This window comes from Callorhinchus milii, unplaced genomic scaffold (assembly GCF_018977255.1).
Source record: "Callorhinchus milii isolate IMCB2004 unplaced genomic scaffold, IMCB_Cmil_1.0 Scaffold2, whole genome shotgun sequence".
Classification (NCBI taxonomy): Eukaryota; Metazoa; Chordata; class Chondrichthyes; order Chimaeriformes; family Callorhinchidae; genus Callorhinchus; species Callorhinchus milii.
The window spans coordinates 47,762,679-47,777,392 of record NW_024704743.1 but is presented as its reverse complement, the minus strand read 5'-3'; the positions used below and the strand labels follow the sequence as shown (position 1 = coordinate 47,777,392).

General features: G+C 36.7%; 1 protein-coding gene across 2 annotated transcripts in view; it reads left to right on the top strand.

Annotated features, from left to right (window-relative positions):
• tax1bp1b (Tax1 (human T-cell leukemia virus type I) binding protein 1b) overlaps positions 1-14,714 on the top strand; it is a 77,684-nt gene that overhangs the window by 38,934 nt on the left and 24,036 nt on the right. For both annotated transcript variants that reach the window (XM_007900481.2, XM_007900480.2), the window contains exons 9-13: positions 1,554-1,799; positions 5,032-5,187; positions 7,123-7,228; positions 10,496-10,614; positions 12,387-12,509. In XM_007900481.2, the coding sequence (XP_007898672.1) occupies positions 1,554-1,799; positions 5,032-5,187; positions 7,123-7,228; positions 10,496-10,614; positions 12,387-12,509 (750 nt within the window). The remainder of the gene's footprint in view (positions 1-1,553; positions 1,800-5,031; positions 5,188-7,122; positions 7,229-10,495; positions 10,615-12,386; positions 12,510-14,714) is intronic.

Sequence of the window (14,714 nt, the reverse complement as noted above, 5' to 3'; positions counted from 1 at the left end):
CCATTACAGATGTTAAGCTGATTTCCCATTTTTGAACAAGAGGATGACATTCGCTGACATTCTTCAGTGCAGTTCTAGTGAGCTTCCATGGATAATAACCAGAGCTTCACTTATTCCCTTGTTCATTTTCATGAGAATTATAGGATGTATGAGAACTTGCATTCATACAGCACCCTTCACACTATGTAACAATAATCCTGGCATTTGATATAGCAACTGATCATGTCATCGAGACGTCTCATAGTGCTTCACAGGATATACAGTAAACTGGTATATATACAGTATATACACAGTAAACTATATATACTGTATATATACAGAATATACAGTAAACTGGTTTACTGTATATTCTGTGGGCGAAACATGGGCAGAAACTCGGAGAACTTAGAACTACTGTATTACTGGTTAAAAGAAGAGATGACAACAAAACTGTAAATTGACTAAATTGGGGCATTTTAAAAAAGCACACATGGTTACGTTCAGGGTTGATTTCATAATGCGATTATAAGAATAAAGAATGCAAGTTTATCTGCTCAAGAATTGTTTTGTTGTGACAACTTTTATTTTGCAGCACAATTTAAAAATGTTAGCTATTCAAAGGGGCTTGAACTACAGTAATTTGCCTATGACGTTAATCCTCAAACTCATGGTGTACATTTACTCTGAAATTAAGGGACCTTAAATTACGAAGTTCCACTGATCTTAAAAAGGTATAAAATAGTGAAAAATTCAGGAAATAAAAGAAATTCAATACAATATTGAAATATTAAAGTAGGAAATAAATTACAATATCATACTTTACTGAATCTTGTAAAATATGCTAGCTGGCAATAGAACCGATCCATTAAAGATAAACTGAAATTAATTACTCAAGATTATTTTGCTGCACTTGCCTGAAACTCCCTGGCAGTCCGAGTGAAATAAAAGTCTGGATAAATACAAACTAAATTCACAGCCCAAATTAACAAGACTGCAAGTGGACATTTTGTACCCAATTTGTGTGTGATTTAATTAGTGACATTTAGATTGAAGATGTACTCATTAGGGAAACAGCAGTGTAAATAGAGCCTTTTACCAGGAAAAAAAAGTACTTCAGGACATAAAGTGCATCTCCTGAAGGGAGCTCCATAGACATTACATTGACACTCAACCCCTCAGAGCAGACTTCTTGTAAGTCGAAGTGATACACATGGGGGCTACAGGAGCTACACTTATTATTATTATTATTATTATTATTATAGGAGCTACACTTGTGTCCTGAGGTACTTTATCTGGCATGAATAGTCTTTTCCATGCTGCTTCTTGACTGGAGCTTTTTAAGCATTATCAAAGCTATTTTCATAGAAATCGTTCTTACCATGCAAATACCCCCACACACTCATACACACAAGGCAGTTACCATAGTCACATCAGACACTTTACCAATCTCAATATTTACATTTATTTTTACATTTTAAGATTACTCTTATAGATGGTAAATGTTAATTGGAGAATATCAAGAATCTTCCTTTAATAATTATATTTATTAGTTATTATTCCTGCTGTTGTTTCAGGAGGATGTAGCTATTCTCAAAGAACATCTCCGCAGGGCTGAAGAGCAATTGCAAGCAAGTGAACAGAAAGTTACCCTGATGGCCAAAGAACTTGGTGATGTTTCCAATGCTCGTGACAAGGCCATGGGTGACCTGCATAATGCAAGAATGGAAATTGACGTGCTTAAAACAAAACTCACTGACACTGAAAGTAAATATCAACTGGATGTGCAATTGCTGAAAGCTGCAGTATCAAAAAATGAAAAAGTAAGTGTGGCAATAATTGCTTAAATGATTTGAGATGAGGATTAAAATTGTCAACAACCAATTACTACTTCAATAACAATATAATACACTATAATAATGCTCCTTGGTATTGTATCTTGCCTCATTTGGCACATATGCCAGTCCCCCCAAATTCCTGGAATTACTGGTAGCCTTGGATTTGATATAGTGTCTTCACATTCTTGAAACATGATGTGCATCACAGGATCTACTGTAAAGTTTGACTATATAGATAAATGCGGCAGTCAATTGGCACACAGCAATGCTCTGAACAGTCATGACGTGATTGAAATTTTAATTGAAACTGCAGTTAAAAAAAGAACATTTATGCCATGAAATGCATCACTTCCTCCCTTCCACCCTGGATTCATTAAATACTCAACTTTAATTGCAGGTATATTCAGACTACATAACCTGATTTTAAAATCATTTACAAAATAACTTCAGTTTGTAGTATTGAATTTAAAAATTAACAAAGATTGCCCAGCTTCCTTTCGTTGAATGGCAAAAGAAACATCAAGTCATTGGCAGTCTGAATAAAGTATTGGTAAGTTGTGGCTTTTGAGTTCAGATCTGTCACTAAACACCTTTTGGTATTGGTATCTTCAAATCTAGTTGAAACTGAAGTCTGCCATCAACAACTTTCAATGTTTCTCATGATTCTTTCCCATTGATCAACTGAAATCTACTCCAATTGTAAATCAGGTTCCACAAACAGTATTCCACAATGAAGGTTGAAGGGATAATATAACTGGAAAAGTTGAAGTATTCTGAACACTCGTTCCTTGATGTGTGGCACAATACAGAAATGACTGGAATGTCTCCCTTGTCACAAGCAGTGACAATTGTATCTTCTTGATGCTACTAAATATTATAATAATAATAATCTTTGCATTTGATATACATATATAATATATATATACTGCTGGGACGAGAAATGACAGCATATGTCAGGTGCAGTAAACTAGCAACTGGTACTTCCAGAAAAATACTGGAAATTCTTGGGCCTGGCATTTGTATCTAATGGGGCAAAATGTAATACCAAACTTTAATAAAAGCATGAACTGTTTCTCCCACTGAAATCAAATGCAAGAAGATTAATTTGATTCAGCAACATTTAACTGCACAAATAGAGATCAAATTACATGTACGTTGTGGAGTTTAAATCCTGCAAGCTATACTTTTTTCCCTCCCCAACTGAAATTACATCCAACTTCAGTTGGCACTCACACTAATTTAGCACAGCTTCTATTTGTATAAACCAAACTAAAAACTGCCATATTAACAGAGCTCTTGTTATCACAAGACTGACATTACTATTCATTGAAGCCAGCATTGGAAATAGTGTAACTTATTTGCAGACCATACCTCCGGGCTGGTCTGGCCTCCAATAGTTGACTCCTGGAGCGTTTCTTAGGAAAACGAATCCTTTGATCCAGTATTGTACACTTTACGATGTGGTAATAAAGTGGCCTGTCCCAGGAAACCATTATCACAAACAAAGATAGGGATCTCTAGAAACTATCTAGAGTCTGGAAACCATTTTAAACAAGTTTGTGGTAAAATAATTTAAATTTCATTGTGCTAACTTTCTGTTTCTAGCATTCAATAATGTTAAACATATAGTTGTATAGAAATATTTTCAGCATTCATTGGAAATACTACCTTAAAGTGTTAACTTCAAGTGTATTTATGTTGCATAATCAAACTACGAGTTAAAATGCTTGTAAAGCATCTAATAATCTATTTCTTGTCAGAATGTATATGTGGCATTTATCCAATTTTGTTTTCAGTGAGTTAATATTGCGCAGTGAATCAGACCTTCTGACAAACAAACGTTGCTGCCGGTCCTGCGTATAGCTTTGAATTTCATTCTTTTCCCCATTCTTCTCCTTGTCCAGTACAACCTACTGAAATTGAAAGACTACAAAAGAATGATTTTGTAGTAAATTATTTTGTAGATCTATTAATTAATGGTTGAATCTAGTGCTATGCAGAAATGAATGGTCTGTAATTATTATATATAAACATTCGGTCCAGCAGTGAATTGTGATTGTCTTGCTTATGTTGCTAAATATCACCCCCCCCCCCCGCCATAAGGAGCCAAATGGGGGGAAAAAACCTCTGAAGGGGTTGATTTGCACAGCTTTACGGTTCCATAGACACCAGTCTCCAATATCTCACCCATGTTGTCGTTAATATGTGATTCTGTGAAACTCTTCGAGACAGCAACCAATATGAAACTCGCTATATAAATGAGAAATTGTTGTTCTTGTACAAACCAGGCATGGAACTGAGCATCTTCTTGGGATATATTTAAAGAAAATTACCACTGGCCGCGATTCCCGTGACCCAACTTTCTTATGAGAAAAAGCTTTGAATTGGGCAGCCTCATCTTCCTTGCTGGCCTTCACAGAGGCTAGGGATATTTTTGTTTGAATCCTGCGGGCAGAAGATAGCTTATTCCCTACTTCTGCTTAAGGAATTCAAACAATTACAATGCCAGAACTAGCGTTGTAATTAAACTTCATAGAATCATAGAATATAACAACACAGAAAGAGGCCATTCGGCCCATCATGCATGTGCTGGCTCTTGGCGGGACATTTTAGCTTGCCAGATTGGATCTCCCCTCCCCCCTCCCCATTAGTCTGGCTCGCTTGGGTTTTATTGTATTTCATTTTCTGGAAATAAAAGTGTTAAATATTCCATAGCATTATTCAAAAAAAACGAAGCGAGTTTCTCTCGGTGTCCTGGACAACAATTCCCCGAATAAAATTGGTCACTCTCTTCATGGCTGTTTGTGGGACATTGATTGTGTGCAAGTTTGCTGATGTGTACAACCACATACAATCACATCACTTTACGTTATACCCTGTGAAATGCTTCGAGGAGTATCAATAACATGATAAGGCGCTATATCAAATGCAATGATTATCGTTATACTGCGGAATTAAACGCGTAAGAGATTTATTGTGAATACTCTGCAAGAAGATGTCACTGTAACATCACAAATCATCCACGTAGTTCTGATTTCTTTCAAAAGCAAAATTCAATGTCTTTAAAATTTTTTAAAAAAGTAAAACAGGCAAGCATAGATGTACAGTTATAGCAGTCCAAAAGACTTGTCTGAAGGATTTAGCAGGCTAACTGCATGTTTGTCCTATTTGTATCTATAGTAAAAATAATTCAACATTTTGTATAATTGGCTTCTAGCAATCTACTGTGGATAACACGACTGTGGAACAAGAGCTACATAAGGAGGTTGAAGACCTGAAACTTAGGCTTCATATGGCAGCTGAACATTACAAGGAGAAGTACAAGGAATGTCAGAAACTACAAAAGCAAGTCGTCAGACTCTCAGAACAGTTGGTGAGTAGAATATATATTTTAGAGTACCGTCAATGCGATGAATTACAAAGTGACTGATAATTATTTAATTTAAATTTGTACCTGCAGCTTTATCTTCATTAGGACTGGATTAATTGGCTTGCAGAGTTACTCTTCTATAAATTCATATTGTATTTTAGCTAAGGTCTTATCATGCTCACAATTTTTATAGTCAGGAGTATTGTATTTCATACTGCATATTAATGTAATATAAAGTGGTCCTTATATAATGTATAGTAACTTTCCTGTCAATAATACTGCAGGATAAAACGTGGCATTTTTATTATGCTCGTCAAATGTGGAGTCCTGCACTCGCCTCACAAGTGAGAGTCCTGGGTTCAATTCCCTACAGGGCGAAATGTTGGGCAAGTTTCCTTACTCCACATGCCTGTTTGCTGATGCCTCCAATCATCAGTAAGTAGCAACCCGGTGGCTAGTCGATTGGCGGATCACTTTTCTGAGGGTAATAATTCCTTTTTTTTAAAAAATAATAAATTGGTCACTTCAATTCACGACTGTTTATGGGACAATGCTGTGAGCAATTGGCTGCCACATTTCATCCACAAAATATACAATCAATTCACTTTACAGTATATCCTGTGAAGCACTTTGAGATGTCTCGAAGACGTGATAAGGTTCTATGTCAAATGCAAGGATTATTATTATTAAATGGTGACACAGTTTCAGGTTATATACACTTATCAGTTTTACCCTATGTGCTCATCATTTCCGTTCTTTGTTAGTAATTTATCTGTTATTTGATACCTCTATTACACTCAGGATGGCCAACTATTTAAGAGTAAGAAAATCTTTAAAACTTTTTCTTTTTTTAAAAAAATATAAAAGATAGAGAATAGCATACTTAGCAATTAGTTTCAGGTTATTCTTCAGCTATACAATTCAGCTGAATTCAGAAATGGCTGAAGCTTGGTACTCAACGTTTATGATGTAATTACAAGTATTCATTATATGGTCTACAGGCCTTTTCCTCCTTGGCTCTCTGATATCTTTTACCCTGTTTTCCAGCCTGTGCAAAGCATCTTAACTTTGATTCACCTTTCACACTCAGCCAATCATGAAGCTTCCTATTAAACATTATTGCTTCCTTCCTACTCTTACAGTCACAGTGAGAGAAATGAGGCTATGCTAGCTTTTTTGTGTGATGTGAAATTAATCTCTTAACAAAGGGAATATAGTTTCACATTGCAGGGTTAGCTGGAAGAAATCAAAGTATTGCTTTAAGAACAGGGTCAAAGAATGGAGGTTTCCACGAATCAAGAGCAGAGTGAGGAGAACAACACAAATTGGGCAAGCACAACAGGGATTTGAGTGAGGCTTACCGGATGGTCTCCATAATTCGTATCTAGCTGGATTGGGCTCAAAATGGCAATTTTTTAAAAAAATCTGTGACCCCCTGAGTGCGTAAACTCCTGGAAAAGTGATCTGCTACTCGAATAACAACTGATTTCCTACTTATGCTGGATAAACAGATGAGTGTGGAGTAAGTAAACTTGCCCATGTTTTGCCCTGCCTCGCAATTGAACCCAGGTCCTGTCACTTGTGAGGCGAGTGCTTTAACCACTAAGCTACAGGACTCCACAAGTTGCAAATAAGGGCACAATATGTAGGAGATGGAACTTATTTCACCCCCTTCATCCCAAAAGTTCAGCAGAACTAAAATCAATAGTAGATTGAGATCAGCTAGCTCAGCAAAAACAAGGAATTAATTGTGAATACCTTTAGTGCTACACAAGGTAGCTGTTCCTTTGCTTCTGAGGTCGTTGTGTAAGCTAGGAACTTTTTTTTTAAATGATTACTTAACGTTCTGCTATTGATTATTACTTTAGCAAGAAATAGCAATGTTACTTGCTTGAAGTGAAAGGGACAAAAATGTAATGACTTTCTTTCCTATAATAGGAAGAGAAGAAAAATGAAACTGCTTCCAATAAGCAAAGTGATGATGGGACAAATACTGAATTACCTCCAGGGACTGCAGAAGATTTGTTTCACAACACTCTTTCAGGTACCTGACAGCTGTTCTCAGTTTTTACTTGCTTATTTAGCCATTCTAAAATGTTAGCAAATTGTATTTACATCCATAAAAATGATCATCATAGTTGTTCCCTTTCAGTATAAAATTAATCTTGTAGGATTCTATTTTTTTTTCTATCCAGTTGTGGTATATGCGTTTCGAAAGAAATGTTCAAGTTCTGTTAACTGTTGCACTGCGGTTAAATTAACTGTTCAAGAGTCCATTCAAGGTTTATTAATAATACATTGGTAATAATATTGTAATGATCTGGAGACATTATCAGTAATTTCACTGTTTATTATTATTGTGGTTATAGTAGCCTGATATTCCACAGTTTGTGTAAAGATCTGCTTTTGAAAAAAAATCCTTTAGTCTTCTCCCTTTGATGAGTCTCCTCCTAAAGAAAGTTGCCTGCTTTTCTCCTTATGCTAGGGTATAATTCCATGAACACCTTCTGGCATATTAACAAGTAGTATGGCAGAGACTGGACCACGAGTTTTGGCAGTTACTGCATCTTTGGGGTGTTGTGGCAACCACAGATACCATTGAGAAACCCAGCTGTTCTTGCTTCTGTGATTGAACACTAAGGGCAATTGTAGAGGGCCACATATTATTCAGACAGGCTAACTAATTCAGTATAGAGCAGGATTGAAACCGTCTGCTCAGTATAGTCTTGTGTTGTCCTTGACATTGTCTTTAACACACAATACTATTTAGGCTGCAATCATTTATTCAAAATAAAACATTTTAACGTGTATTTTGTGTTTTAAAATATTACAATAATCACTTGCATTTAGAGAGCACTTTTCGAGTACAAATACCTTGAAGCACTTTACAAAATATTGCTCAGCGGGTTATCTGACATGTGGAAACCCATCGCCATGCTTAAGAGTATTCAAATCAGAATAAGAATCCCATGTATGCCACCCGCACATGAAGCTTCCCGTGTATTGGAATGGAATGCACCAAAAATAACTGCAGTTATATAGTGCCCTTTACGTGGGTAGCGTCCCGGAGCACTTGACAGTGGTGGAGACCAAGCTAGGGGGAGAGGATGACCGTAAGAACAATCAAAGAGGAAGGTCTTTCCACAGGATTTGGGGAGGGAGGGGGCAAGGCGGAGGGCTTGAGGGAGGGGGTTCCAGTATTTTGGAGCGTAGTGGCTGAAGGCACGGACGCTGATGGTGGAGCGGAGGGGACAAGGGTCAAACAGGAGCCAGCCGAGTGGAGGCAGTGGGTGGTGGACTGGGGGGTAAGCAGATTGAGTAGGGAGGTGGGAGGACACAAAGGGATTTGAAAACTAGTGAAAGGATCTTGCATTTAATCCGTTTGGTTATTGGGAGTCAGTGGAGCCTGGAAAGGATTGGTGTGATGAGGGTGAGTAGTTTTTTGCAGGTGTTTTGTCACGGATGCTAATTCCGGAGAGCATCAGGCAGAGACTGACAAGTGGCAAGGTTTGGGACCCAAGAGTGTGCATTGGGGTGCTGCTGGAGTCCATCCAGCTAAAATTGCTATTGATTTCACTGACTGGTAAGCTTTCTTGCTGCTTGACCAGCTAGCCCTACCTTTTAGGGCTTTGGCTTGCAAGGTTAACAGATAAACAAAAACAATAATAATAAAAAAAATTGGTAATTTTCAATCCATGACTGTTTGTGGGACGCTGCAGTGCGCAATTGGCTGCCACATTCACCCACAAATATACAGTTAATTCACTTTACAGTATATTTTGTGAAGCACTTTGGGACGTCTAGAAGATGTGAAAAGCGCTATATCAAATGCAAGGATTATTATTATTATTATAAACGAGTGGGAAGAATCCCACTCAATCCCAGTGGCTAACCAAACTATCTCTCTCAAATCCTGCAGATGAGCCAGGAAAATAAATACACAAATAAGTAAAAAAAAAGCAATCATTACAAAATACATAATTGATTGAATTGCAGTGAAAATTTTTATGGAAGTAAACATTGGCAGATAATCTGTGCCATCAATTTCTGAAAAGCAACGGTGAGATGATTCCAATTAATTTGAGTTTAGGGATAAATTTGGATTAGGTGTGAAATATAATCTTTCGGGCACAAATTTCTTTGAATTAGCAATGGTAAGTTAGTCCCTTTACATCCACCTGAATCAAAAGGTAGACAGAAGCTACACTAATAACACAAGAAAGGATCAAATCTGAGAATGTACACAATATAGAATGATATGTAGATGAATGGAATAGATTGAAATTAAAATTGGAATGCAATTAGTGCTATCATGTCTGACTTTGTGTAAGGTGTAGCTTAAAAATGTGCTTGGAAGTTCTTTAGTGGCTCAGTTGGTAAACTCACTACCCTGTGTATATAAAAATAATACTGCTCGAATACAAAAATCTATGCTGGATTAATTTATTTGGTTTAGAATACAGTAGCTAAACTAAGATTGCCTTCAGTGTCTCCAAGAAATGAGATTAAAAGATTTTCCGCGATCTAATAAATTGGAACAGACTTGATGGCCTGAAGTGTCTTTTCCTATTCCGATGTTCCTATATTTTTAAATGCACATTTCTGTGAGTTACCAGTGAGTGACTGGAGCCTTTGGAGCCATATGACAGCAAGATTTAGTACTTTAAAAGAGAGGAGAAAACATGATATTAATGGACATAGGGTTCTACAGGAGCTTTGCAGCTGTAGAATAAATGGAATATCTCATCAGTAGAGTACACGCATTCCATGGTAACTGATTTATGATTTCAGTGTTTGTGAGTTATAAGTGTTGTAAACTTGTGTCAGAGCTGTGATAAATTACTGTCACTAGTGAGACAGTTAAACAAAATACCAAGCTACTTTTAGTGTTTTAAAATTGAACTAACTGCAAAAGCAGGAAAGGGATTGAACCCTGATGTTTAGCTAAATTATTGTAACTCTATTGAAAGAGCTACAGTATATGCTTTGATTTTGGCTTGAGGTAAACTAAAGACTGAAATGCATGTCTGTAGCATTTTTTCAGCAATCTTATAAATCCCAATGAGCTGCTGTGACTGCTCTTAATGTGTAAAGGTCAACTTAATTGGAGCCTTGATGCTAACATTTCTGTCACCCTGGGAATGTTAGGGAGCACACAAGTCACTAATGAATTTTAACATTATTATTAAAATAAAAAAAGGGTGTTCTGTTAATGCAAACTAAATAATTAATGTATTAAAAATGTTTAATGATGGGCTGTGATTTGTTTATTATTCTTTTTGTAATCAGCATCTCTTTTATTTTCCAACAGCCAGTCCAGCTCTGTTCTTTCATTCGCTTGAAGTCTTGGGGCAAACACAGATGAGCAAAATGAATAATGAAATAGCTGACAAAACTGAGAAGTCCAAGAAATGCAAACCGATTTTGTCTGTGAGTAGTTATTATTTAGTCAATTCTGCAAGTGATATCATTTCAAGTGAAAATGCATTTACTTACACTTAGCATGTAATGATGAACAAAATAGTATGCATGGACAGATATAAGTGGTGAAATATTTAGAAAATAGAGAATTTGATCGGATGAAACTAAGAACAAATTGCACTCGCCTCCCAAGCGAAAGGACCTGGGTTTGAATCCCTGCAGGGCGAAATGTTGGGCAAGTTTCCTTACTCCACATGCCTCTGTTTACCTATTAGTAACTAGGAACCCGGTTGTTAGCCGATTGGCGTATTGCTTTTCCGGGGGTAATTATCCTTTAATTTTTTTAAAAAAATTATAATAATGGTAATTTGGTCACTCATATTGACTGATTGTGGGACACTGCTGTGCGCAATTGGTTGCCGCGATTCGCCCACAAATATACAGTCAATTCACTTTACAGTATATTCTGTGAAGCGCTTTGAGATGTCTAGTAGACGTGATAAGATGCAAAATCAAATGCAAAGATTAGTATTATTTTTATTAAGCGATTAAGACAGTTTGACGAGCTGATATTTTCAAATCCTGCTTTGTGTTACAATTTGTATGCACAAAACTTAGGAAGTATCCAAAGTAATTACACTATGATAGACTACAAAAGAAGATACTGGACAACAATTGGATTTTTATTAAAAACCCTGTTAACTAGCTGTCAAAGGCAGGATCCAGATCTCCAGTACTGAACCCCAGATTTCTCTGCTATCATTATTAAGAATGGCATTTGACCTAAAGGATTGGGGAGAATCTCATGAACTGATGCATCTGTACATTCCAGGTTTGATAACACTGTGCCTGTCCAAGGTTTCAAAGTAAATGATTGTTGCCTTTGGGTTTGAAACCCTGGCATTTGCATCAATAACATAATTGGAAGAAGAGCGAAGAGGGAAATAAAGCAACCCTAGATGATGAGCTAGGAGGAATACATTGGGGCTTTCCCAGTTTCAGCAGACATAGATGCAAATTGTTGATGAAGCATGGAAGGATATCTCTAGGTAGACTCCAGTAAGGAGGTGAATTTTCATTCAGAGTTATTGTGTGAAATTTCACCTGCTTACTGCAATCTACCTGAAAATATGCTGATCCATTCCATGTATTTCACCAAACAGGTATCTGTGAGTGGAGCACATCGATATTGAATTGTTCAGTTATCACTGCTGGTGCTGCTGTGTACTGATACACTAAAGTTTGGTTCAAGAGGCCCAGGGATGTATATTACCTATAATAAAAAAAGCCTGCTCCCACTGGTATTCCAGGTGCAAAATGCCAACAGCCTCACCTCCAAATCTAGACAATTTATCAGTAATGAGAAGATGGGACCCTTACAAATAATTGAGTTAACTGAATCTTTTTATATCAATACCTGGGTGAAGGAAGATCACTTAGTTAAGCTTCTTTGTGGTAGATACTTTCTGCAGTTCCAAGAAATAGCTTTCTCAGGACAATTCTAAAATATTCTGATTGGAGATTTTTAGTTCTAGCAGTAAAGTAGCTTCTAAGCAATCTCATTTCTGAAGGTATTACATTGAGCCAAAATATCTACTGAGAAAATAAAATCTACTCTTTATGGGTGTATTTGTGTGGTATAAACACACAGTAAATCAGCTGTGACAATTATTTAGAGTGAAATAACATGAAAGTAGCCAGAACCAAAATTGGAACATGGTAAAAGGATTATTTACATAAACCGTTCCCCAGCAATAATGATTTTCTCCCTCGTTTTGTAGGAAGAAAGTGATAGAAGCCATGCTTTTGCTGAAGAATTGGCTCAAGTGCAACAGAAATGGAACGAACATTTACAAATAAATAATGATCTAAACCAAGAAGTTGCAGAGGAAGTTCATTACAAGGTAAGACTTCACTCTTGGGTGAAACTATCTTCTACCCATAGCTTTTTTTAATACTATTTTTACTAAAGATAGTGAAACATTTTGATGAAAATGTGATTAATTTAAAAATTATTCTAAAAATAAGTATTTTAAAATGTTCTTGTAAGATTTATTCTAAATAATGTGAATTTAACTATAAAGGATCTTGGCTGATTCAGTATTTGTGAATGGAACTAAGAACACATCAAGTTGTACTGTTTTCCATATTGATACTCCAATACAACTAGCTACTGATTTTACCTTTTGGGGACTTTAACGAGTGGGTTTCTGTGAAGGTGGTAAAATTATTGTCAATTTTAAACAGTTCCTACAAGAAGTTGTATTCCTTTTGCCAATTTATATATTTTACTTTATCTTTTCCTAATAAATGAATTTCGCATTTGTTTCCATTTCATTGACTACAGTTCCACAGTTGTCACTTACCCTGCACCCATTCTGCCCCCCACCATCAGCAGATGATTTCAGCTTGTTTGTTCCACTCACTGGAACTCTCTTCTGAAATATCTCCACCTCACCTCTTTTTCTGCTTTCAAAGCCTGCCCAAAAGAACGTTCTCTCCCCTCCATATTTGAACTCCCATTCAGACCTTGTAAAGTGCTTAGGAGATGTTCTCCTACATGAAATGTAAATTGTTGTTGGTTTTTATTTAAAAAAAGTGTTATGGCCTATGTAATTGTAGCTTTCACAAGTAAAATATGGTAGTTCTCAGTCACACAGTATCAATAAAAAAGAAACATAAGTTGCATCATTTAAGTAACGAGTTTCATTGAGGAACAGTGCCATTCATAAGTAACTTGTGTGTAACTGGTAAAATTTTCCATAATCCCCTCACTTCCTTGTCTGTACTATTATGTCTGTGTTTTCATTTTCAAAAGCCTTTTGTTAAATTGCATAAGAAAGCCTCAATACCTTTTGTAGCAGGGAATTGGAACGGTTAGTGAGTTGATACGTTTGATCTGCTGCCTGATGGAGTCATCATTCTATCAGTTGATGAGGCGGTGGTTTGGGCACCCAGTAATCAGAATAAAACACTGTTCTAAATCTATCATAAGTGGCATAAAGTGATGACATCAGTGCATTTGTGGGGAATGATTTATGACATCTATTTAGGACAGCCCAAACTGTTTCTAGTAATGATGCAACCATTCAGGATATTAGTAGACTAATGAGTACGCTCTGATCTGGTCAATTGTATAATTTTGTAAACTGTGTAATCTTTAGGTTTTCGTCTGAGAGTGTGGTTGGCTTTGGTGTATTGGCCCTACAACCAGCTGCTGCTGTTTGTAGATTAGCCTTAGATAATTTGAACCCTGAATACCCCCCCCCCCCGCTGGGGAATTGTCTGACTTGCATGTGATTGCATTCCCAGTTATCCAGCCAAGGTGAGAAACTTATTTTTAGGGGAACTTATCGGCAAGAAAGCACAAATATCCTACCACTCCATACCAAGGATATTTGTATACCAATCCACTTTCTCGTCAAACAATTAGCAATTCCCCCCCAAAAAACCAAAATACCCCAGATGCTGGAAATCTGAAAACAAAAACAGAAGTCGCTGGGAACACGCAGTTGCCTGACCAGCTGAGTGTTCCCAGCGACTTTTGTTTTTGTAATTAGTAATGCCATCTGAATTGTAAGAAATGTAAATTGTCTCAACTAATTTCTTTACATAAATAACTTTTGGAGTCTTAAAGTCTGGTGCTCAGTTGAACACTAGGCAAACAAAAATTTAAATTCCAGTTTCCAAGCTATCAAATACATAGTTAAATTATGCGCAGGGTTAACCTATGTCTCTAGCATTAATTGGCTAGAGAACGCAGGAGTTTGAATTTCAGTTTCCTTGCAGCATCTCTTCTCACAACAAAGTTTACATCAGTTTTGGTTCCGTTAGTTTTAGTAAATGGTGCAGTGGAGTTTTGGCCTTCTTGGTGATCATGTTACTGGTATCAAACGGTCACAACATTGTTTTGTCTGGCTTTATCTTGGTCGGGCATGTATCTGACACATGCAGAAACCCATCACCATGCTTAAGAGTAACCAAACCAGCCTGAGAATTCCGTGTGAAATATAATAATGTATGCCACCTAAACATGGAAATTCCCATCTGAATAGAATACTTTCTCCTTTGAGGCACAAACCCTGTTTATCGAATTCCAGAGCGTATTA